A 23,032-nucleotide genomic window follows, 5' to 3' on the forward strand; every position below is an offset into this window, starting at 1 on the left:
GGAGTCGTAGACGATTGTATTTGAAGCTTGGGCCACTCTGTACTTAACGGTCGGATTTTAAACGTCCTCCGGTATAAAGGCAACATCTTTAAACCAAAACTTACACCCAGTATTGACTCTCTTGCTTTCCTGTGAAATCAGCTAAACTTCAAACACGGGTTTTGGGCTCTTTAAGCTGTGTGGTGGTGAGCGATGTGCTGTGGGCCATGATGAGGAATTACACTGCTGCTGTTTTTTTTTTTTTTTGGAAATGCATTTCGCATTAAATACTATGAAAATCGCTCTTCAAAAGATTAAAAAAAAACAACTGCCAAGTTACTTGCCCTTGTTGTTTTATCAGACGTTTACCTTAAAGATGGCTCTAGAAACAGTGTTTTAATGCAGCAGTTATGAGGATTTTAGCACCAACTTACCATAAAGTGCTTGATTGAGGCTGCCAGCGTGTGGTTTGACATGATTCTTCACTTTTCTTACACGCAACGCCACAACGAATCAGTTTGAATCCATACAGGAAGCCGCAGTAGCGACAGAAACGACGCGTAGGAAGCTTTTAAAACTTAAAATATTTTCTTTCTTTCTGTCTTGACTTTTGTGAAGCAGCCGAGGCGGTTTTATTTTGTGTTTTTTCAAAAAAAAAGTTGCGCTTTACTAAATATCTGAATGTGAATGGCCGCGTTGGAGGCGGTGGTTTTTTAACAGCCACTGTGGTTGAAGTGAGTCGGATTGTGAAAATGACCGAAGATAATGTGATAACGGTTCAGTTTAGCTGAAAGGCCTTTTTTTAAAAAGAATAAATAAATAAATCCCCCCGTTCCTTTTTCTTTTTCTTTTTCTTTTCTTTTTTTTTTGTGTCCACGTGAATGAAAAGCACTTGGTACAAATTTCACTGAAAGGTTGTTGAATGTCTTTAGTTTGCTTCGAAATACTCTGAATACTCTGTGAAGTTTGTACAAGAAGTATTGCTTTCGCCAGTTTTGATGTGACGCCTTCACTCTCTCACGAGGAATAACGCGACTTTTTTATTCCTGCGAGTCGATTTGGGTTTGAAGCTGTGAATAAACCGCGGAGCCACTTCGTTTTGGCTCTGGACTCGGTGCCATGTTGGGAGCTGGAGATTTTTGGGAGGAAGTCGTCTGCTTTTTTTACTCACTGGAGCTTCAGCGTTTCGTTTGTTTGCTTACTTTGCAAAAGCTGCAATGCAATTTTATTAGCATGACAGTTTAATTTCAAGTAGGGTTGAAAGTTTCCTGAAGGTTAAATGGAAAAGTTTTGTTTTTTTTTAAATAGCTGAGACACACAAAGTGTAGCAGTAGTTGTTTTAACTAATCTGCATTGGAATAAATTAAGAAGCTTTTTATGTTTTTTGCTTGTTTACGACTCACTCCCCCCCCTTTTTTTCTTTTTTTTACTGTAGAAGTGCCCAACTATTACAAAACTCAACACACAAAAACATGTTTTATGTGGCTTTGCTCCTGTGAAATTTTCTTTCTGGTTTCTCTAAATTGTCCTTTTGTTTTTTACACACCGTTTTATCGTCTTCCAACAGCACCTGATTGAATTTACCGCCTTTCTTTTTCTGTATTGTGGCTGATATCGTACAAAGATGGTTGGAATTGAAATTGAAATGGATGAGTGAATGAAACAAAAACAAAAATCCATGTAGGGAGTCATCGGCAGCCTCTAACGGTATGTTTTGCACTAAGTATAGAGTGTTCAAGCTTCATATTAAAGACAAAACTTTGCGCTTTGCGCTACCATACAATGAAATTTGTTACTTTATTTGTAAAAACTTAATAAATAAAAGTTGTTTAAATGAAAGAAAAAAAAGGGTGATCTGCAGATTTTTGTGTTTTCACGTCCTTTTAAAATCACAGCGTTTCATAGCTCTGGGAAAATGTCAAAGACAAATGTAGATGGAAAAATAGGTGGATTTATAAGGAAGGACCTTTTAATAAGAATAAGCAGACTGGCTCCTAAATACTGACATACAGTGTACGTTGTTCCTTTTCCATGGAACAATATTCAGCAAAGCTTCATGTTGAGCTACAAATGATGTTTGATATTTAAAGTTGAGACAGTCTGCAAGTCACACGGTCAAATCTAAAGCTGGTAAGATATTAAATTGTGACTGCGTTTCCCAGACCTCAGCCTGGTGTTGTAATACCACTTTGTACCACAGGAGGGTGTAGTGAATCTTTCTAACTTCTGGTTGACAATCATTCTGGCAAGAAAATAAGCAGGTTTTGGTGGGTTTGTTTTGACAAAGTTGTAAAAGAGCAAAAATAATTAAATTTAAAAAAAAAAAAAGTTGTTTTCAAAGTTGACAACGTTAAAGATGGTGTGGTTAATGGGATAAATATGATTCTTCACTTAAAATATTTAAAATATAAATAATTTGTGCTCCTCAATTTTATTCATGTCACTGAATTACATAGAGATGATTTTGGACACCGCCACACAATGATCTGGTGGTTAACAGTCTGTTTTCTCCAGGCATTATATTTTTCTTCCACAGTACAAAAAATGTTTGAGACGAATTGGTGACAGTAATAAGTCGGTGAATGTGACTCTGTGTGTGTTTTATCATTGCTCTGTGTGAGAATACATCTCATTGAAGTGGTTCAATTAAAGTGAATTCAAACTTGCACTTTGATTCACTTTCGCCAAACAGGCAAGTATGTGATGCTTCCGACTGCAGTACCGATCCTGTCCACAAGGCTCCAGCAGAGATCCTCACCTCCTCCACCTGCAGCCTGCGTCCGCCTCGTCCAGCAGCAGGTTAAATATCTTCTTCCTTCACAGCCAAGCAGGAAACGTGGAGGTGTGAACCTGAGCTCATTATCTGTCTCCATGGAGACGGTGAAAATATGAAAGTCTGCCCGGAGAAGCCGAGGCCCGAGGAAGGAAAATGAGGCTCGCCGGTTTATTATAACAATAAATTTCCATTACGCAGCTTTCCTGCTCTCTTATGAATACCACACAGCAAAAAAAAGTAACACGTGGTAAAAGTTTAATCATGAGTATTGTATTTTTAAAAGATAGGGAAACGACTGCAGGTGATAAAAGTCGCTGTAAAGGTCACACAGATTGAAGCAAACAGACCTTTATGACCTGTTTACAGTATAAACTATAAGGTGTCACATTCCCTCTTCGGGGGAAACGTCCAACATGTTTGACTTCCACACGCTTTTCTAACGACATTGAACATCAAAAAAAGTACACTTGGTTTTCATGTATCTGAATTTTAACATGTTGCACAACGCTGGCGATCAGTTGGTTGTACTTTGTGTTTCAACCTGCAGCAGAGATAAATAATTAAAAGAGGTAATTCAAGTGTCCGCTGAGTTTTTAATGGAGCAAAACAGTCCAGTTTGTTTTTTAAGCTTCCAGAGGTCATATTTATTCATAGAAACTTTGCAAGTTTTTAAAATGTTTAGTTTTTTCCCTACAAAACCGAAAGGAAACATTTAATGTATCTCAGACCAGAAATGAGTACAAAAATATTAAAGAAAAATTAAAGACACACTTTTTTCCACTAGAAAACACAGGTACAATCGATCGACTCTAATACTAACTTCAATATCAAACTGAAGAAATGAATAAGTTACATCTCAAAACGAATGTAAGCGAGTCAATAAAGTAGTTATTGGTGTTTATGCCTGTTTATTTGTATTTTTATTTCCCATATTGTATCTTCCTACCAAAAGATCAAATCCCCAACTTCATAGATCTTCTATGGAAATTGTACAGAAATTTTAAATCATAATTATTAGTTGCATTTATTTTTTTTTTATTTGAAGAAATCTCAAGATAAACAGTACTTGTGCACAAGAGCTACATGTAAATACTTGTACAGCATGTACTTCAGATGTCATTTATGTGTGTGTGGGGGAGAGATGAGATTCACAGACTGCAGATCAGGAGGCAGTTCTTTGCTTCAGCAGACGTAAATGTTACAGAATAAACTGCAGATTGCCTGATATGAGTCATGAACATAAGAAAACCTTCCCATCTTGTTAATAAACATGTTTGCAATAATAGACTTTTATCCACTATTGAATGTCTGAATTCTGCAAAGTCCAGCATGAATAAATGTCTGTATTCAGTTTAATAGGAATGCTTCTAACGATTGCTGAAAAATATCACTGTGGACTGAAGTTCTTTATTGACCTGCTTATCTTCAAAGAAAGCAAAAAAAACAACAACAATCTCCTGAAAAGACAGGCTATATAAACCGCAGGTGACCTCAGGTAACAGGTCAGCCTGAGAATCTCCTCACCACTCGACCTGCAACTAGGTCAGACTGTAAAAACTCCACTGGGCCGCGTTGTAGCAGGAAACAGGAAGTGGTCATTGTGTCTTTGGATTTAACCCGACATTAATGTTTTCATACATCCTCACAGAGTCAGACGTTAGTGGAAGTCAAAAATTAATAATTAATAGACGTCCCAAACCGCCGAATCCAAGTTATCAGATGATGAAATGTTATTTTATTCACTTATTGTTTATCCAAAGACGACTGACGCACTGCAGCCAATTTAAAGTCACCGGGTCAATTCAGGACACACTGATATTTGTCCATTTGACAACCAGAATCAGCTGAACGAGACACGAGCTCTCTGTTAAGTCCAACTGCCTGTAATATTATGAGACGAGTTAATAGGAATGGGAAAGAGTTTTATATATTTAATCAACAGTGATTTTTGCTTCTTCGATACTTGTGGACGTCTTTGTGTTTGTCTCTTGATATCTGTTGAACAGATACTAAAGTTATAAGATATTTCAGTTTTAGATAACCGAAGGAAAAGTGGCGTTGCTACTCTTCAGATATCCGATCGCTCCTCCTTTGTGTTCCACCTTTCATTCGTTCCTTCTCACTCATTAACTGGCTCATTAACCCCTCGGCCTCCCGCTTGACTTCAGTCGCCCTTGAATGAAGCAGATTGAACACAACAAGCAGTTGACCTCTGCTGGAGTTCAAACTCTCATTTAGTGTCTCCAGACGGGGGGGGCGAACACAGGAGACCCGTCTAATCCCGGTCTGCATCCAGTAAACAGCCATACGATTCAACGTAAAGTTCACGTGAAGGCCATTGCAGGCAGTATACGGCCTCCGTCTGCGGTGTTTGGGGTTGGACAGGTTGGCCCACATGCAGCAGCGATGATGTTGCAACCTGGTTGTGTTTGGTGTGAACTGGGAGCCGTGACGGGGGCGGCGGGTGTTGCTGGGGGCGCGTAAGTGGCGTCGTTACAAGTTCCTGCCGATGTTTTGGAGCGACGCGTGAAGCGCTTGTGTCCAGCCTGTGTTTGTTTGTGTGCGGCGAAAATGAGTTTGTGTGTGGTTAAATAGAGGAGATGAGGTGGAGATAAACAAACAGTGTCTGTCGCTGCGCTGCCTGAACTCACGCTCACAGACAAGGACTCGTACTCAAACTGCTGCATTTCTTCATCGCGTGTGTCTTCATCACTATATGGTTTTTATTTATTTCTTTTTTTACAAGTAATTATAATAAAGAGATAGAGACGTGATGCAAATGTGATGATTGAAAAAAAAGCTGAAATCAAAGTTTCTTTTTTTTTACAAGACTTTATTTGTACATTTTTCAAAATATGGACAAAAACAAACAAAAAAAATTAAAGTTTCCAATCAGCAGACCCACAATTATGCATTTTATTCTCTACAGAACCTATTAACTGTCAATTCTTTTAACGTGAAATTCCTGTAACCTTGAGAAAAAAGTGGAGATTAGAAATGTTTTAAAAAGTCAGAGTTTATTCTGATTGATAAAAGAGCTCAGTGTTTTCGGCCTCTACTTAAAAGAAAAGCCTTTCTATTAATTTCTCTCCTCCCGGATATGAAATTAAGGAGGAAGAGGAAGTTCTCATTGTGCAAAATCACATGAAACTAATGTTTAAGAGGCGGCGTTGTAGATTGGATTCATTCTTGACCTTGAGCGTATGAGAGCACAACAGGAAGGGAATTGAATATAATCCAAGTCTACGGTGAGAGCAATGACTGCTGGAGCCACGCAGATACTACAGGAGAGAGGTGTGTGTGTGTGTGTGTGTGTGTGTGTGTATGTGTGTGTGTGTGTGTGTGTGTGTGTGTGTGTGTGTGTGTGTGTGTGTGTGTGTGTGTGTGTGTGTGTGTGTGTGTGTGTGTGTGTGTGTGTGTGTGTGTGTGTGTGTGTGTGTGTGTGTGTGAGAGGAAATGAAGTGCAAACCGAGGAAGCGAGAGAACAAACCATCCTGAAGTGGACAGGTTTCACACCACTAACAGGCCATGCGGCGGACGTCACAACGTTTTCCTCCCGGCCTCATGCGTTCTCATTTCACCCAGTTCTTTCTGCTCAGCTCTCGTAGTTTGTGGTTTTTCTTAACCTTCGTCTCCCTTGTTGGAAGTCGACTTCAAAGTGTGCCGTGAAAGTACAAACTCACACCCATGAACCAGATCAGACCGAGGCTGTGAAAGAGAAACAGAAAGAGAAGCGGCTTTATTGGTCGGAACACTGTGAGAATAAATCAGGTGCAAATGAATCACACTTTTCTGCTTATTCTGCCATTTTGGAAGGAAGAAAGAGGCTCAACAGTACAAGATGTTTCATCCGGGATGAGAATAATCTGAACGCTATATATCATGATAAAAGAAAATGAAGACTAACTTGGTACTAACGAGGAAAATACATATACAAACATGAAAACCCCAAACTCACATCTCAGTACAGTCTATTTGTCCATTAATGAAAAATCACACGACATTTAGACAGGATTTTTTTTCCCATCTTCAGCCTTTAAGTAACGACATAAACTTAACTTATTCAAACAGTTTTTAATCCCATGTGTTTGTGTGTTTATGTCCTTTAAGGCGATGAGTGAACCTTGAGCCGTGTTTTTCCAGGAGTTCCCTTTGATGCACAATCAGGCCTCGGCCAGTCAACTTTGAACCGTCATAAACTTGCAGCAGGACGAAGAAAAAAAAAAGGAGTTGTGTGTGTGTGTGTGTGTGTACGTGTGTGTGTGTGGTCAATCTCTGCAGAGAAATCGCAGTAGGTGTATCACAGTGGTTAACGCAGCGATCTGTACATTAGATACTGTTCATGGCTCCAGGCAGAAATAATCACTAGGGCAATGAAAGGTAGCTCTGAGGTCACAAAACACACACACACACACACACACACACACACACACACACACACACACACACACACACACACACACACACACACACACACACACACATGCGACAGCCAGTGCAGCAGCAATAAAAGCCCTCAGTGTAATGTCCTGTATTTTCAAACTGAGCGTCGGTAAAAGTGAAGAGATGGTTCCTCCTTATTTTTTACCTTTTTTAGTATCAAACAAACATCATTTAAATGTCAGAGTCCACCTGAGTATCGAAGCAGACTCAATCTGCCTCTTTATGACCATTTTACATTCATTTTCTTGTGGCTGTACTTCTAAACTCACTCAATCAAGTAAAACTGGTTTAATGACAATGACTTCACTATGCTCAGACAACTTCCACTGTCACCTGAGCTACATCCAATGGAGCGAGGATCCGAAGTGACCCGAGTGAACATTCATTTCCATTCAAGGTTTTTATTTCGAGGATGTACTCGAAGCAAAACACTGAGACTACGACTAAACAGCCGATTGCTGCGAGGTGGTGGAGTGAAAACTTGCAACCTTTTTGGTTGTAAATTCAACTTTAAAGGATTGTAGATTGTCTTCTATTAAAATCAAATTAAGGTTTAGTAAAAAAGTGTATTGACTGCGAGAAGTTTCAGAATGTACTTGTATTTTAAACAATGGTAGAAAATGTTGTTTTGTTGAGTTTTCTTTTTCTTATTTATAGGTTATTATCATGTTACCCTTTCCCCAGGCAATGGTCCTGGACCCACTGAGAATGAGATAGTGACCCACGACTGGGTCGCGACTCACCAGTTGAGAATCACTGGTGTGGTGGCATACCTCCTTATGTATATCCGGTCTGGCCTAGGTGGGATCTAAACTGTGGCGCATGTAACCGTCAAGAAATGTCATTGTTGACTTAATCGATTGTGTCATTTATTTATTTTAAACAACATAAAATATGGAATTCAACCAACGTTGGTGGTGTGACGCGTGCGACGTCGAGTTAATCTTGTGTGAGATGTGACAACTACGTTTTACGCAAATTTTAACCAGTAAATTCGGTTTAACCACTGTTCAATAAAGGAATATTTTATTCTTCCTGGCAGTTAACGTAATCAAGGTGGGGTGGGTGAGTCCACCCCACCTCACCTCACTCAATCGCATCGTGCATGTCACACAAACACAAACCACAACTTTTTCTACTTTTACGCACGCTGTGCGTAAAGGTCTCTGTCGCTTCCTCAGCACACTGACAGCTTGAAACTCCTCTGATCCTCACCCTCTCTCTCTCGCTCTCTCTCTCTCTCGCTCTCTCTCTCTCTCGCTCTCTCTCTCTCTCGCTCTCTCTCTCTCTGCGCCACCATGACGCGCTCAGATCTGCGCTGAGAAGCTGGACTGTTTTTTCCCCTCCACATGCATCACATAAAACTCTGGAGTTATTTCTGGCAATAAGGTCGCGCAACATTTCCACTTGATGAGCACTTTACTTTTAGTGAAACTTAACGAGGAAGACGTCTGGTGAAAAGTGAGTATCAAAATCAAATTACTCCTCGCAAACTTTGGACTCAAGCTTAACATCCCGCAGGCAGTTTTATACTTGTAAGAATGACAAGAATCACCTTCTGCTTCCACACAACAACACAATAACTGTTCGTTAACTCCTGGTGGCATTTCTTCCCTTCTCCGTCTCCGTGTTTTCTGTGCACAAATTAAAACAGTTGCATTTCACATCAGCTCCAGACTGTTTGTCAGAGAAAAAACACGGTTTATTTATCAATTTTTGTCTTCCCAAGCAGCAACTCCATCTCTTGGTTTGTTCTGCTGCCAGAAGCTGGCAGAGGAAACAAATCTGCTGCAGGACGCAGACATTTATTTTAGCACTTGTCTGGTGGAGGGTGGTAATTTCCCTCAGTATGTGTGTGTGTGTGTGTGTGTGTGTGTGTGTGTGTGTGTGTGTGTGTGTGTGTGTGTGTGTGTGTGTGTGTGTGTGTGTGTGTGTGTGTGTGTGTGTGTGCTGAAGCAGATTACGGGTGTTAATTTTCAGCAGTGCGGACCCTGATATCTACTTACAATGTAAACTGTCTGCTGCTGACAGAGTCAAGAGGAGGAGGAGGAGGAAGAAGAAGTATGGTTATAAATGAGTGGGAGATGACTGGCTTCATTCCTGCTCCTGAAAATCTGCCCAGATGCTAAAGCAGAAAGACTCCTAACCACAATCTGTGTAGCCACACTCCTTGTGCCCTTAAGCAAGCCATTAAACCGGTCTGTTGTGTGGTGCAAGGAAAACAGACTGCAGAACACACAGATTAAACTATCCTTCGTGTGTGTGTGTGTGTGTGTGCGCGCCACTCACTTCAGATACAGTTCCCTCTGCTGGGCCGAGCCTAATTCACCAGAGCTCCAGTGAGTCACAGACATCTAGACACTATTATGGCTCCAATATTCACTTTTTCCCCCTCGATACACAAACACTTTGACTGTCGGCATCGACTTCTTGATCTACACAGAGACTTGCTTCCATTAAAGGAAAAGTCATTTCATATAAATTTAGTTAAAACTGTAAAATACATTTGCATTGACCTGAAAAGACGAGTGCAATAGCATGCATGAGTGAAATGTGGCTGCCGGACATAATCAGACTGTGGTGAGAATTGCATTGTGCGAATTATTAGTTTCCAGGAAGTGAAGCCCGAACCACAGGAGAGCCGCTGCACACAAACGTTCTCCGTTTAGACATTTTACACTGTGATCGTCTGGATTTTTAACTCACCAGAGCTCTTTTGTCCACGGTGCACTAACAGCAAAACACTTGTTACATCACAACTGAAACATTTGCAGACCCTCTGTGTTTTTGAATAAAATCCAAAAAGTAGTTTCATTGAAGGACGCCGGCTCGGATGGTCACGCGTCATTCTATCTGTGTGTGTGTCTGAGTGAGTGAGTGAGTGACCGGGTGAATAAGGGCATTTGGGTCTGTGGCCGGATCGAGTGTCTGCGTCTCCCACCTCCCTGTAATTTGATTAGAAGACAGCGTCTCATCAGCTGGACGGGGACGGGAGACACCCGTTTGTCTGTCTGAGGGTGTCAGACGGCAGAAACAGTCACACAGTATCCTGCATCTTCTCGTGTGTTCAGTGATTTACTAACCATCGCTTCACTTTCACAGAGAAACCATTAATATGTGACTGTTTCTCTGCTGTTAGATGCAACTTTGAGGGATCGAAATCTAAACATGTTCAACATTTATTGATGTTTATGTCTGATTTCTTTTTAATTAAATGTGATAAACACGGAGGTTTTGCTTGATTCAATCAGTAGCAAACCTCTTCTTGTAGATGCAGTCAATGTATTTATGATATTGACCAGAAAGTTTCCATTTTCCAACCTATGAGATAGAAAGGGTGAGACAAAGATTTTAAATCAATCTGCTGTAGACCCATCCATCCATCCATCCATCCATCCATCCATCCATCCATCCATCCATCCATCCATCCATCCATCCATCCATCCATCCATCCATCCATCCATCCATCCATCTTCTGGAGACTTAATAACTTTTAAGGTCTGATCTATGTTGAGACGCCTCATAATCTGCTGCTGGGATTAGATCTCCGCTGTTTTGTTTCCCACCTTAGTTCCTCTTATTCTATAGAAGTTTTCAACGCCGTCAGTTACACTTGCTTTTGTCTTTGTTCACTTCTTCATCAGATGCTGATTTGTCGGGGGTCGTAGCCGCCCGGTTGCGGGCTATCTGCAGGGGGCCGACATGGAGCGAGAGGGTTCGTTCAGGAGGTGAAAACAAGCGCTCACTCCGTCTCGTTCACCGTCTCACTCGTCTTTTCCTCCCCTTCGGTCTTTGGTTGTTGTTTCGGCGGATCAAAAAGTGTAAAACACACTCACACACATTCCACAATGACCTCATTCTTGCTCTCACGCATGTAAACGTTCCCCCTTTTGTCTTGTAATTAGGCTGCAGCCTCTTTTCACGTCGAGTCGTCCTCTTGGTTCAGGGCCAAACACAGAAAGCGCTCTGCTTCCGGGTCACATCCTTTTATTCTGAGGATCTCCTCGATTTCTTTAATGTTGTGCGTCATTCGCTCTTCAGTGTGTGTGTGTGTGTGTGTGTGTTTGTGTGTGTGTGTGTGTCAGCCCAGGGCTCCTGTTTCTCACGCTGACCTATTTATTTGCAGTACAACTAAGAGCGAGGTTGACAGACAAACCAACAACAAACACACCTCCCCTCTTCTCCTCTTTCTATCCGTCCATATTATTTTTCAGGCCTCCGGTTTTCCATCCACTCTCCTTTCTTTTCTCCCTCTTGTTTCTTTTTTTTCTTTGACCTGTTTTCGTTTCTTATCAGCCTCCCGTAGAGATGGCTCGTTACAAATGTGTTGTCGGCAGCGACTCCACGGCTCCTACAGCCGAAACGTAAGGAAGCGAGTGATCAGTGGAGTGTCGACAGCTTGAATGCAGCTTCTGTCCGTCCCCCGACACGTGAAGACAGAGAGGACGATGGAGTGAAATGTGTGTCACCTTTAAGTCTTTCCCCTCCTTCTTGGCAGCTCTCGAAGCTCAAAGGGTTCCTTTGTTCGCCCCCGGGGGCACCAAAGCTCTCGAGGTCACGTGGCCACTGGCTGGCACAGACTGGTAAAGGCAGAGCGAGAGAGTGAGAGAGAGAGTGAGAGAGAGAGAGACGTCATTCAGATGAGAGCTACACAGACATGGAGTGGGGATATTTGCTGCCGATGCACTTGTTAGAGTAAGTACAAACTGTGCGAGTCTCAGTGTGAAGATTTGATTTGAAAGTCGCATTTTTCTTCCCGCGTTCAGCCAGTTTTTGTGACCGAAGGCAGTTTTAATCACAACTTATAGACGTGACGTATGGAACCTCCTCCCACAAATCAGGTGAACACAGTGAGGGTGGGGGAGTGGTTTGGGAGGGTTTTTCCTTCAGCATCAATTCAGCTCATTTGTTTACACTCTACTTGTGTGCGATACTTATTTTTATTATGTTTAAATCTCCGAGCGGATTTTTTTGTAAACCATCTCCCTGATTGAGGTAAATGATGCGCCTGTCTGTCCGCAGTATGTTTAAGCAGCTTGTGTAAACAGTAGCCGATGACTAATGAAAAGTATTTAAATATGAATAAATGCGGATGTAGTTATCAAAATAAAACACGGAATAAAGATTTTGAGTTGAAACACTCATATATTTCTTCTTATCATAGCCTACAGCTCAACCATGCTTCTCCCTTAAATACAGAAACAAACTATTAAAAAAAAACAAGATACTTTTCGGTTTACTTTTTTCTCTTGATGTTTATTTCAGTAATTATTGACGACTTATCGGTTTATGACAGAGCTTAAGTAAAACTAAAATGCATAAAAAATGGTCCAGATAACAAATTAACCCTTTTTTAAGCAGCAATCAATAAATACTCAAGAAATTTAAAGGCAAAAGTAGTATTGATATTCCTTGTGTATGTGTACTCAAAGGCTTCACTGTGTCTTATATTACTTTATTATGTTACTAAGTTGGGTAAGTGATGTCAACTGTTGACTTTGCATGTTTTTCCTCCCACAGCTGAGTGAGTGTGAACTGGCTGGGATCCAGCTGTGAGATAACCCGTCAAAATAAAAGCGCATCCTTTTCACGTCTCCCCAAAAATGAATTGGGTTTTTATTATTGTTTTCTGTTTTTTTCTTTCTCCCATTTGGCTTTCAAGGAGCCTCCACAGCAAACTGAAGCTGGGCAGCGGCTCGTCCTCCAGCCTGACCGACCTCTCGCAGGCCAAACAGGCAGCCGGAGGAGGGGAGAAGGGCGGCGCCGGGGCGACGGGGCTGGTGGACGACTGCAGCCGGGACAAGGGGACCCAGCAGAGGAGGGCCGGGGCCAACGCCACCTGGAACAGGTTGGTGCTGGAGAGAGCGCTTCAGACGCATCACCGCGTTATAATTTTGGGGGGGAAAAAAATCTCAGCTTTATATTTGTGCAGGAGAAAACATCAGCAGCTGGAAGCTCATTGGCGCTTCTGTGCACACTATGAATAGGAAACTCTTTTTACACAGATACACTCCAGCTCCTTCGGTCTCCCTCGGGGTCCATTACTCCTCTTCTCATATGATTCTGCCTCAGAGATTCTTTTCTGCCTTCTCCGCTCGTCTCTGTGGTGGTTTTTACAGGAGACCTTCACCGGTTTCATTGTTGAAATTTGAGCAAAAAATCAAGAGTTAAAAACGATTCGTTCAGTTATTTGTTAAATGTTGATATTAATCTTAAAAATGTCGCTCATGCCGGTGGTATGTGAGTGAACATTGTGCAAAATCTGTTTTTTATTGGCAGCATCCACAACGCAGTGATCTCCGTTTTCCAGAAGAAAGATCTGGGAGAAAATGAACTCTACACTCTGAACGAAGGCGTCAGGTCAGCTCTGGTTTATTACCGTCACACGACATTTAGTTAAAAAACAGATGTGCACCTTAAAATGTTACATGAATCGTACATGAATGACGTCCAGCGATATTTGGTTCCAATTTGAAATCATGGTGGTTCAAGTAAATTACAGCTCACACTACATTGTTTCTGACTGTGATGTAAATAGATTACATCTCTTTTCAAAGTAAATTTATTTTTTGTGACCTCACCTTCTATGTTAAAGTCCCCAGCTGAGTCCAAAAAGGTGTAAAAAAAACCCAGACTTGACATGACATTTACATGAAAGTGTAAAAAGAGAAAAAGGGAGGGGAAGTGGAAATTATTTTTTTAAAAAAAAGACCACTTCCTCTCTCAGAAGCAGCTAAATGCTGCAAAATAAGTAAACCTGTGGGCCAGTAAAGAGTGAGGTTAGTCATAAACACGAGGTAAAACACGCAAAGTTGAACATTTGTAGTTTTTGGAAACTTTTCACACGATCATTTAAATGATGGAGCTTATCTGTATTCCTTCTCCTGGAGGAAAAAAATAAATGACTTAAGTGTTATGATTGTTCTTTTATCAGCAAATAGTTCTTAATCTTGAAACACAAAGTTTCGGCTCACTGGAAAATGATAAAATCACATTTTCCTCCAGTTGAATCAGCCTTTTGTTTATTAGAGACGGTTAGTGTTTTTAAATCAGTAGAGTTCCTGTCAGTGCACAGATTTCTTGTGAAGCACAAAGTTTAAAGGTTACTTCTTCTTATTATTTTATTTCTTTACAACAGCGGCAGAGCCGTCGCGCTCATCCCAGCTGGCCTTTGTTTACAGATTATCTGCAGAGAATCTGCTGGATGACGTGTCTGAACGTCGCCGCAGCCTTTATTTACACTCGTTTCCTGGGACTCGCTGCAGTTTTACGTGTGACTTCTGCAGGCTCGGTGTCGTGTGACTGCGGGCCGAGTCACTTCATGTGAACTGTTTTTTTTTAATTTTTTTGGTTGTTTTGTTTTTTGCAGGCAGCTGCTGAAGACCGAGCTGGGCTCCTTCTTCACTGAGTACCTGCAGAACCAGCTGCTCACCAAAGGCATGGTCATACTCCGGGACAAGATCCGCTACTATGAAGGTTGGCACAAACACTCCCGATACACTCCCCCGTCCGTCCTCCACGCCCACAAGGAGAACAAGCAAAAGTTCAGTCTGACGGAAACTCGGAATCAAACACATCTGATACGTATTCAGGCGTCTCTCCTTCATTTGAATTCACCTGCTTTCTCCTCCTCGCATGTTCACACAGGTTTGTTGGTATAGTTTACATGTGAAATAAATGTCTTCTTTAGTGCACAATTGCATGCTTGCATAGCTCATCTACGTCAGAAAATAATAACGCAACACATTTTATATTCAGCAGACCAATGAAAACTCATAAACATCCAAAGGCCGGACAGAGAGATCAATAAAACGTCCCTCGTGGAGCTTCGGTCTTATAGTAATTTGGTTTTTCAGTGAATGAAGTTCTTTCTCGTTTGCAATTTTTTGTCGTTGTTATTTATGTTTTCTGCGACGCTACAGTATACCACACCATTAAATTCAGCAATCCAAAATATTTAGTTTGCGGCATTTAAACTGAAATGATTCAAGCTTATTAAAACAAATCTCAGCAGGAAAATATTAGAGTAGATTAATATTAAGACATTTTACTCTTTTAACTAGATGCCATCACTATTATATTTTGAAAAGGTTGAATGCTGTCTGAAAACAATGACATTCAGATTACTGCCGTGTAAAAAATATTTCCAAAACAATATTTCCTTCATTTAGAAGTCGCTGATGGTGCAGTTTTTTAGTTTCAGTGTGGTAAAGAAAAAAATTATTTTGAAAATTACTTCTGTTATTTTGCTTTAACCTGCCCTCCTGAAGTTATTTCTTCTGCAGTGAAAAAGAAATGGTTTCTCCGGCGTGAAAATCATTGACTCAAGTTCTGAATGTCTCTCACTTATTAACCGACGTTTCCCCTCAGCTTCAACAAACTGTGACGTCAGTGGCGGGAATTTCTCTCTGAGGAACAATGACTTTATCTCAATATGACACAAACGTCGCTTCTCGGGCAATAATTGATAAATAATCCTGTAGATTTATGGAATAACTCCACTGGTTGACTGTTTATCTACACACACACACACACACACACACACACACACACACACACACACACACACACACACACACACACACACACACACACACACACACACACACACACACACACACACACACACACACGCTGCAGGATTGCAACTGATTCGCAGCAAAAACCAAACAGGAAATGAACCTTTGCGTCTCTTGTGTATCCAGTTGATGAAAACAGAAACTGCTGCAGCTCACAGTCCTTTCAGTGAGTGTGTATAAAGAGAAATGTGTCACACTGTGGTTTTAACCGAAAGAGATTGTGCTCCTGGTTTTCAAGGTTTTTCTCAGCGATGCATGAAAGATGAAACACAAGTTCATATGGTGTGGTTTTCACCAGAAACATTCTGTAGGAATTGATCAATTTATTTGTCAGAATAAGTTGTGAAACTGTTTTTTTTTTAATCCATGTTTGGCCAAAAACACGTTTTGTAATTCCAACAATTTATCTAATGGATAGTTTTTGCTTTTTAAGTGGTCTTCTCTAGATGAGCTTTGTAATTCCAGGTTAAACAGACATATTGTTTAATGTTTCCATAATCTTCCTCTGTAGTGGAAGAGCTCTTGGAGTTGGAACAATACAATACATTTACTACAAGACTATTTTAAGAAAGGAACTGTGGCTCACGATGTGGACTGGCTGGTCGTTAAATCCTAAATTTGGTGCTTCTGTCCTGCACGTTAAGTGTCCTTGGGCAAGGCACTAAACCCCAAAGTGCCCCGAATAAAGGCGGAACATCTCAAATGTTAGTCGATGTCCAGAAATGAGAAAATGTGGGTGACGGCAGAAAGTGCTTTAAGGTTTGATGCAATGTGAAATCACTATATAGGGAAAGTCTAAAATACGTTTAAAATATCACAGAACAAATGTAATCCACCTATTTGCAGGACAAATCTCCATATACAGGGAGAAAATACTAATAATACATTAGTTTTTGAAAAAATGTGCATCACTTTGCTGGTTTTTTTTTTTTTTTTAACTATTAAGACCATTTACAGAAGATATTATGAAGGACGTGCTTCAGAATTTCATCTCATTACAAAGTCCAACACAAAACATAACAGAGAAATGAAACATATGTGAGTTTGGATTAATCTTCCTGTTGGTTTCTCAGGTCAGAAGTTGTTGGACTCTCTGGCAGACACATGGGACTTCTTCTTCTGCGATGTTCTGTCAATGCTGCAGGCCATCTTCTATCCCGTGCAGGTACACACACACACACACACACACACACACACACACACACACACACACACACACACACACACACACACACACACACACACACACACGATCTTGTTGTTTTGTTCCAGTGAAACAGCTTCATTGTGCCAACATGTGTGTGTCTCTTCAGGGAAAGGAGCCGTCTGTCCGTCAGCTGGCTCTCCTCCACTTCAGGGACATCATCACCCTCAACCTGAAACTGGACGAGGCGCTGTCGCGGCCGCGAGCCCGAGTTCCTCCCTCCATCATACAGATGCTGCTCATACTGCAGGTACACGCACTCCGCCTCTTAGCGCACGCCGAGCCGGGAGGCTAAATGACAACAGATGGAGCAGAAGAAGGAGGCCCGCCGAGCGTTTCCCCGGGACCTACACAGGAAATCCTCTCGGTGTGAACACACACAGAGAGCAGACGGTCTTCCCACGGCCACTCGCCGCCCTTTGTGCACCCGGACTGTGAGAAACGCTCATGTTCGCACAGTCATTTAAAACCCCCCCGAGTCCTTACCAGAGGAGCCTAATGAGTCGGCTTTAAGGAGCCTCATCAGCTGTGTGAGATTCAAAGGTGGATTTTGGACCAACATTTATAAAAAAATTTGTTCATAAGAAAAGTTTATTTCATCAAACAGACGACAAGTGTAAGGAGCAACCCCTGCAGTCTGGACGCTGCTGGAGGAAATGGACTTTACTTGTAGCACATTTTATCCCTCCAGGAGTCTCAGCGTGGACTCCATGAGGACTAAACGTCTCTCCTGCTCCTGATAAGGTGCTACGGTGCTTGGAAAATCAAAGAACATGGCGCAGAGGCGATTTGCTCTGAAAAGAGAAAGATGGTGGGACGAGGTGAGGTCACAGTGAAAGTGAGAAAGACAGGAAAAGACATCACCTCTTAAAGACTTTGAGGGTCATATCTTCCTATAACTTTACTTTTACTTGTCGAGCCACACGATAAATCTTCAGTTCGCTTATACTTCCTTTTTGGAAACGGGGGAGTTGTTTCCAAAGAATCTCTCCTTTCTCTCCAACACACTCCTGCATCATCAAGCTCTGCAGAAGACATTAGCAGAATCCAGGTGTGTTGGAGCAGCGACACATGAGAAATATGTACGACGGCGTTGCACCATGTCGGTTAAATGTGTTCCCTCGACCCAAATCTGCTTCTATACTGATCGGTGGCGTTTTATGAAAAGATATACTGCTTTTCTTACCTGCAGTGTTTAATAACAAAACGTTCTCTAGTGGGAAAAGGAGCAAAAAGGAATGAAAAAAAAAAATGGAGCAGAAAAGAAAAGATTTGAGTCTAATAGAGATCAAATTCAGTCCCGGATGTGTTTCTTCTTGTTTCATCTGTTAGTAATTTCCCCTTTCATCCTGTTCAGAGTCTCGTGACGCCGGCTCACTGAGGTCTCTCCCATTTATGTGGTTTGTTTCTGCGCCGTGGCTCGGTAATCTGCAGCATTGAAACCTGATTGATCTTCTTATTTACAGATGCTGGAGTGAATTCTGGGCCCATATGTGTCTTTAAAGCGCAGCCCCCACCCCCACCTCCACCCCCTACCTCCACCTCTGTAGCATGAGAATGTGTTTAGTTAAACTGTGGATATGATCCGACTGCTTGAAGTATTTCTTTTTTTAAAAGATCCAGCATGACAGAGCGAAGCTCTAATGGAACTAAACTGCACATTTTCAACCTTTTCCATTGGAAGGTACCGGCTTCTCCCTCATTTTCTGCCCGTTACCTTTCCTCACTGCAATCGTCCTTCATCATCTGCAGCAGAGAGAGTCGTGTAACCGGACTGATCTCATCTACGCGCCCTGGACGACACGTCCTTTTGTTTCCTTCAGCTCAGACTGCAGTCAGTCTCATCCAACTGATCTTTGTGACCCGGAGGCCGTTGCTGAGTTCATTCCAGTTTCCTCTGAACTGAGCAGCACCGGCAATGTTTGTGTTCTCTGAAGATGTTTGTATATGTTTACACGAGTCCGAGATTGATGCCAAATGTTTCACATGTTTGCCCGGATCTGTTAAAACAAACAGTATTTATTACTGTGATTATATACAACCACCAAGCTGCAACCTGCGCATGTTTTTTTTGATCCAGGGGGTCCATGAATCCAAAGGTGTAACAGATGATTACCTCCGTCTGGAGGCTCTCATCCAGAAGGTGGTCTCGCCGTACCTCGGGACTCATGGTCTCTACTCCCGAGACGAATCCTCCAACCTGCACTGTTCCTCCTGCCTGTTAGGTCTGTGTGAATGTGTGTGGACAACGCCCTTCTGTTACAAACCCCACGGTGTTAATGTTGTGTTTGACTGCGATAAATAGCAATAAATAGCGTTTGTTTATATGTGATAGTTTGAGGCTTAATCTGTGAAAACGTAGTTTATAGTAGGTCTTTGTTAGACTCATGGTTTGTCAGTTGCGATTAAATTAATCAAACAGTGAAAAATAGTAACATTTTTCCGTCGCTTCTCTCTTCAGAAAAGCGTCTGCAGCGCTCCTGGCCGTCCAAATCCGGCAACTCTGCCAAGAACCCGGTGGTCCGCTCTAAGAGCTACAACGTTCCCATGCTGACCCCGGTGGTGGAGTACGACCCGGGCTCCTCCGCGGGAAGCAGCATGAGCATCAGACGCCACTCCGCCTCAGAGATCACGTCCTGCTTGGAGGAGAACGGCCCAGCGGCCAAATCTACCGCCGGCGCCACCGGGGACTCCGGCCACACCAGCTCGGTCAGCCTCAGCAACCACTCCCAGACCTCCAGTGCCTCCGCCGCCTCCGCCGCACGCTCAGGTAGACGTGATCCCATGCAGGGCTTCCTAACAAGAAGAACAGTTCCCGCTGATGATGATGAGTACATAAACACAGAGAGGCAGACAATCACACACGTTTACGATACGGTACGGTACGGTACGGTACGGTGCGATACGATACGGTACGATACGGTACGGTACGATACGATACGATACGGTACGGTGCGATACGATACGGCACGATACGGTACAGTACGATACGGTACGATACGGTACGATACGATACGGTACGGTGCGATACGATATGGTACGGTACGGTGCGATACGGTACGGTATGGTACGGTACGATACGATACGATACGATACGATACGATACGATACGGCACGATATGGTACGGTGCGATACGGCACGATATGGTACGGTGCGATACGGAATGGTACGGCACGATACGGTACCTTTCGGTTCGGTACGGTACGGTTCGGTACGGTACGGTACGATACGATACGATACGATACGGTACGTTTAGTTAATATCTGAAGGGGCTACAGTCGATTCAGAGGTGGTTTAAAACAGAAATGGTGAAATACGTGTGTAACTTAGTTCAGTTCAGTTTGTTTTATTATGCCCCCATGGGGCAATTTGTGTTGCAGCAAGTGAAAAACATGCACGAATAACGCACTTACAAGCAATCAAACATGATGTAAAACATTTAAAAATCCAAGGGATGATACAGTGTGCCTAAAAAACAGCAATTTAATGCGTTTCATGCCGCTTCCCAAGAGATTTGACTGTATTCTTGACAGTAACGGTGTATCTTGATACTGAATTAGAAATCTTGAAGTACACCTTAAGAGTAAAATCGTACACACTTTTTAGTTTCTAATAAAGTGATGAATTATGTGTGAAGTCACTCAAAGGTTTCTTCCTGTGCTCCGTGCAGACCTGGCGTCGTCCAGCCCCGCCCCTCCTCGCCGCCTCCAGCCTCAGCATCACTCCCCCTGCCTCCTCCACAAGCCCCCCCCGGGCGACGACACACACTACGGCGGCTCGCCGGCGTCCGGCTCCCCCTCGTCCTCCAAAGCCCTGGCTCAGGACACGAGCTCGGGCGCCAGCCCGCCCTCCAGCCCGGACGTGGCGACGGACCACGCCACGGGCTCTCTGGACTCGGAGCCGGAGCACGACGGCATCTTCCTGGACTTCTCCCGCCGCTGCTCCGGAGGGTCGACGCACAGCAGAGACAGCAGCAGGCAGAGCGTGGCCTGACGCCGCCTCACTCGTGATATTGGAGGAGCTTCGTGCACGACCGACATTCCTCACAACCTCCGACTCCTCCTGCTGCTTTCCTACACTCTCAATCATCAGGGAATCCTTCAAACGGAACTATTTTTTTATATAGAATGTTGCTCTTCAACACCGATAGAATGTCATTTTTATTTAAATCTGCCACTTTTTTTTTTTTTTTTTTTTAATTGTGGCCACCATAGTTGATTGGTGCTGGAATAAATCCACATTAATCACTAATGTTATTAGTGGAAAGTAAAAGTGCTTATGTTGTAGCCTTTTATTTCTCAAATGTGAAGGCTTCAGTCATGTTATATGTACAATAATCTATACAGTTTTAACTTAAGATGTTTTTAAAATTAATCCATAAAGGTGAAAATGAGAATTTTGAAGTTTGTCTCACATTAAAGTCAAATCTAAATCTGCTGGCTGACATTTTTCTTGATGTTTCTATATGTTTGTAGAATAGCTATACAGAGGAAAATCTCAATTTTCACCCAGGACTTTTTGAAGTAACAAATCAACGCCATCCTGTATCATTCATTTATAATAAAATCTGTGGAAAATTAAGAAAATTACCCAAATTACACATGTTTTATTGTTGTTGTTTTTTAGCACAGTACATGCGTGTTTATGAAGATATAAACACTAATTTGCTCTGCTATTGCTTCATCATTATTTACACAAACTGGACTCAAACAACAGATTATGTCGCACACTTGCTCATTGTTTGCTGGGAAGAAGGAAGAAATTAGGAAATTGTTAGACATTCCTCACAAAGTAACAATATTTTGTACCTATTGTAATCCAAGGAATTATCATTATTTTACAACTCGTTAAAGTTCTTTTGATGTCCTAAACCTGCTCAAATCTTGAAAATTTGCACGTCAGAAATCGAATAAGAAGGACAAAGGCACGGATCCCGGGCTGCTTATTTAAATGTGTTCTTATTAATCAAGGAAATCCTGTGTAAAATCACATGTCCATCAGCAGTAAGCAACAAAAAACTGACTTTTTCTGAAGCACCCAAAGGTTTTTTTGTTTTTTAACCTCCGAAAAAAAAATCGAGATTATTTTTTTTGAGTCTTTTTGAAACACACAAAGGTTTTTTTGTTTTTTAACCTCCGAAAAAAAATATCTCGATTTTGATTTTCGACTTTTTCTGAAGCACATGATGTTTTTGGTTTTTTTTAGCCTCCGAAAAAAAAAATCTCGATTTGGATTTTTGGCTTTTTCTGAAACACACAAAGGTTTTTTTGGTTTTTTAACCTCCAAAAAAATAATCGAGATTGAGTCTTTTTGAAACACACAAAGGTTTTTTTGTTTTTTAACTTCCGAAAAAAAATGACGACTTTGATTTTTGACTTTTTCTGAAGCACACAAAGGTTTTTTTGTTTTTTAACCTCCGGAAAAAAAATCTCGATTTTTTTTTTGGAGTCTTTCTGAAGCACATGATGTTTTTTTTGTTTTTTAACCTCCGAAAAAAAAAAATCTCGATTTTTTTTTTTGAGTCTTTTTGAAACACACAAAGGTTTTTTTGTTTTTTAACCTCCGGAAAAAAAATCTCGATTTTTTTTTCCTAGAAAATCTAGATTTTTTTTTTGAGTCTTTTTGAAACACACAAAGGTTTTTTTGTTTTTTAACTTCCGAAAAAAAATGACGACTTTGATTTTTGACTTTCTGAAACACACAAAGGTTTTTTTGTTTTTTAACTTCCGAAAAAAAATGACGACTTTGATTTTTGACTTTTTCTGAAGCACACAAAGGTTTTTTTGTTTTTTAACCTCCGGAAAAAAAATCTCGATTTTTTTTTTGGAGTCTTTCTGAAGCACATGATGTTTTTTTTGTTTTTTAAACCTCCGAAAAAAAAAAATCTCGATTTTTTTTTTTGAGTCTTTTTGAAACACACAAAGGTTTTTTTGTTTTTTAACCTCCGGAAAAAAAAATCTCGATTTTTTTTTCCTAGAAAATCTAGATTTTTTTTTTGAGTCTTTTTGAAACACACAAAGGTTTTTTTGTTTTTTAACTTCCGAAAAAAA

The 23,032-nt window shown here is 41.5% G+C and overlaps 1 protein-coding gene across 2 annotated transcripts; it reads left to right on the forward strand.

The window, feature by feature from the left end:
* The first annotated feature begins 8,341 nt into the window (after positions 1-8,341).
* LOC308126867 (proline-rich protein 5-like) lies at positions 8,342-21,654 on the forward strand. 2 transcript variants are annotated; one of them, XM_080491557.1, is made up of 10 exons: positions 8,342-8,659; positions 10,843-10,926; positions 12,861-13,046; positions 13,478-13,558; positions 14,568-14,674; positions 16,851-16,942; positions 17,091-17,231; positions 19,062-19,206; positions 19,443-19,751; positions 20,653-21,654. In XM_080491557.1, the coding sequence occupies exons 2-10, from the start codon at positions 10,901-10,903 to the stop codon at positions 20,973-20,975; spliced, it is 1,410 nt and encodes a 469-aa protein (XP_080347683.1). In that variant the 5' UTR covers positions 8,342-8,659; positions 10,843-10,900; the 3' UTR covers positions 20,976-21,654. The 2 variants fall into 2 exon arrangements, with proteins under 2 accessions (XP_080347683.1, XP_080347682.1); XM_080491556.1 differs by lacking the exons at positions 8,342-8,659; positions 10,843-10,926 and adding an exon at positions 11,790-11,893.
* Positions 21,655-23,032: the final 1,378 nt, after the last annotated feature.

This window comes from Lipophrys pholis (genome assembly GCF_963383615.2).
Source record: "Lipophrys pholis genome assembly, chromosome: 22".
Classification (NCBI taxonomy): Eukaryota; Metazoa; Chordata; class Actinopteri; order Blenniiformes; family Blenniidae; genus Lipophrys; species Lipophrys pholis.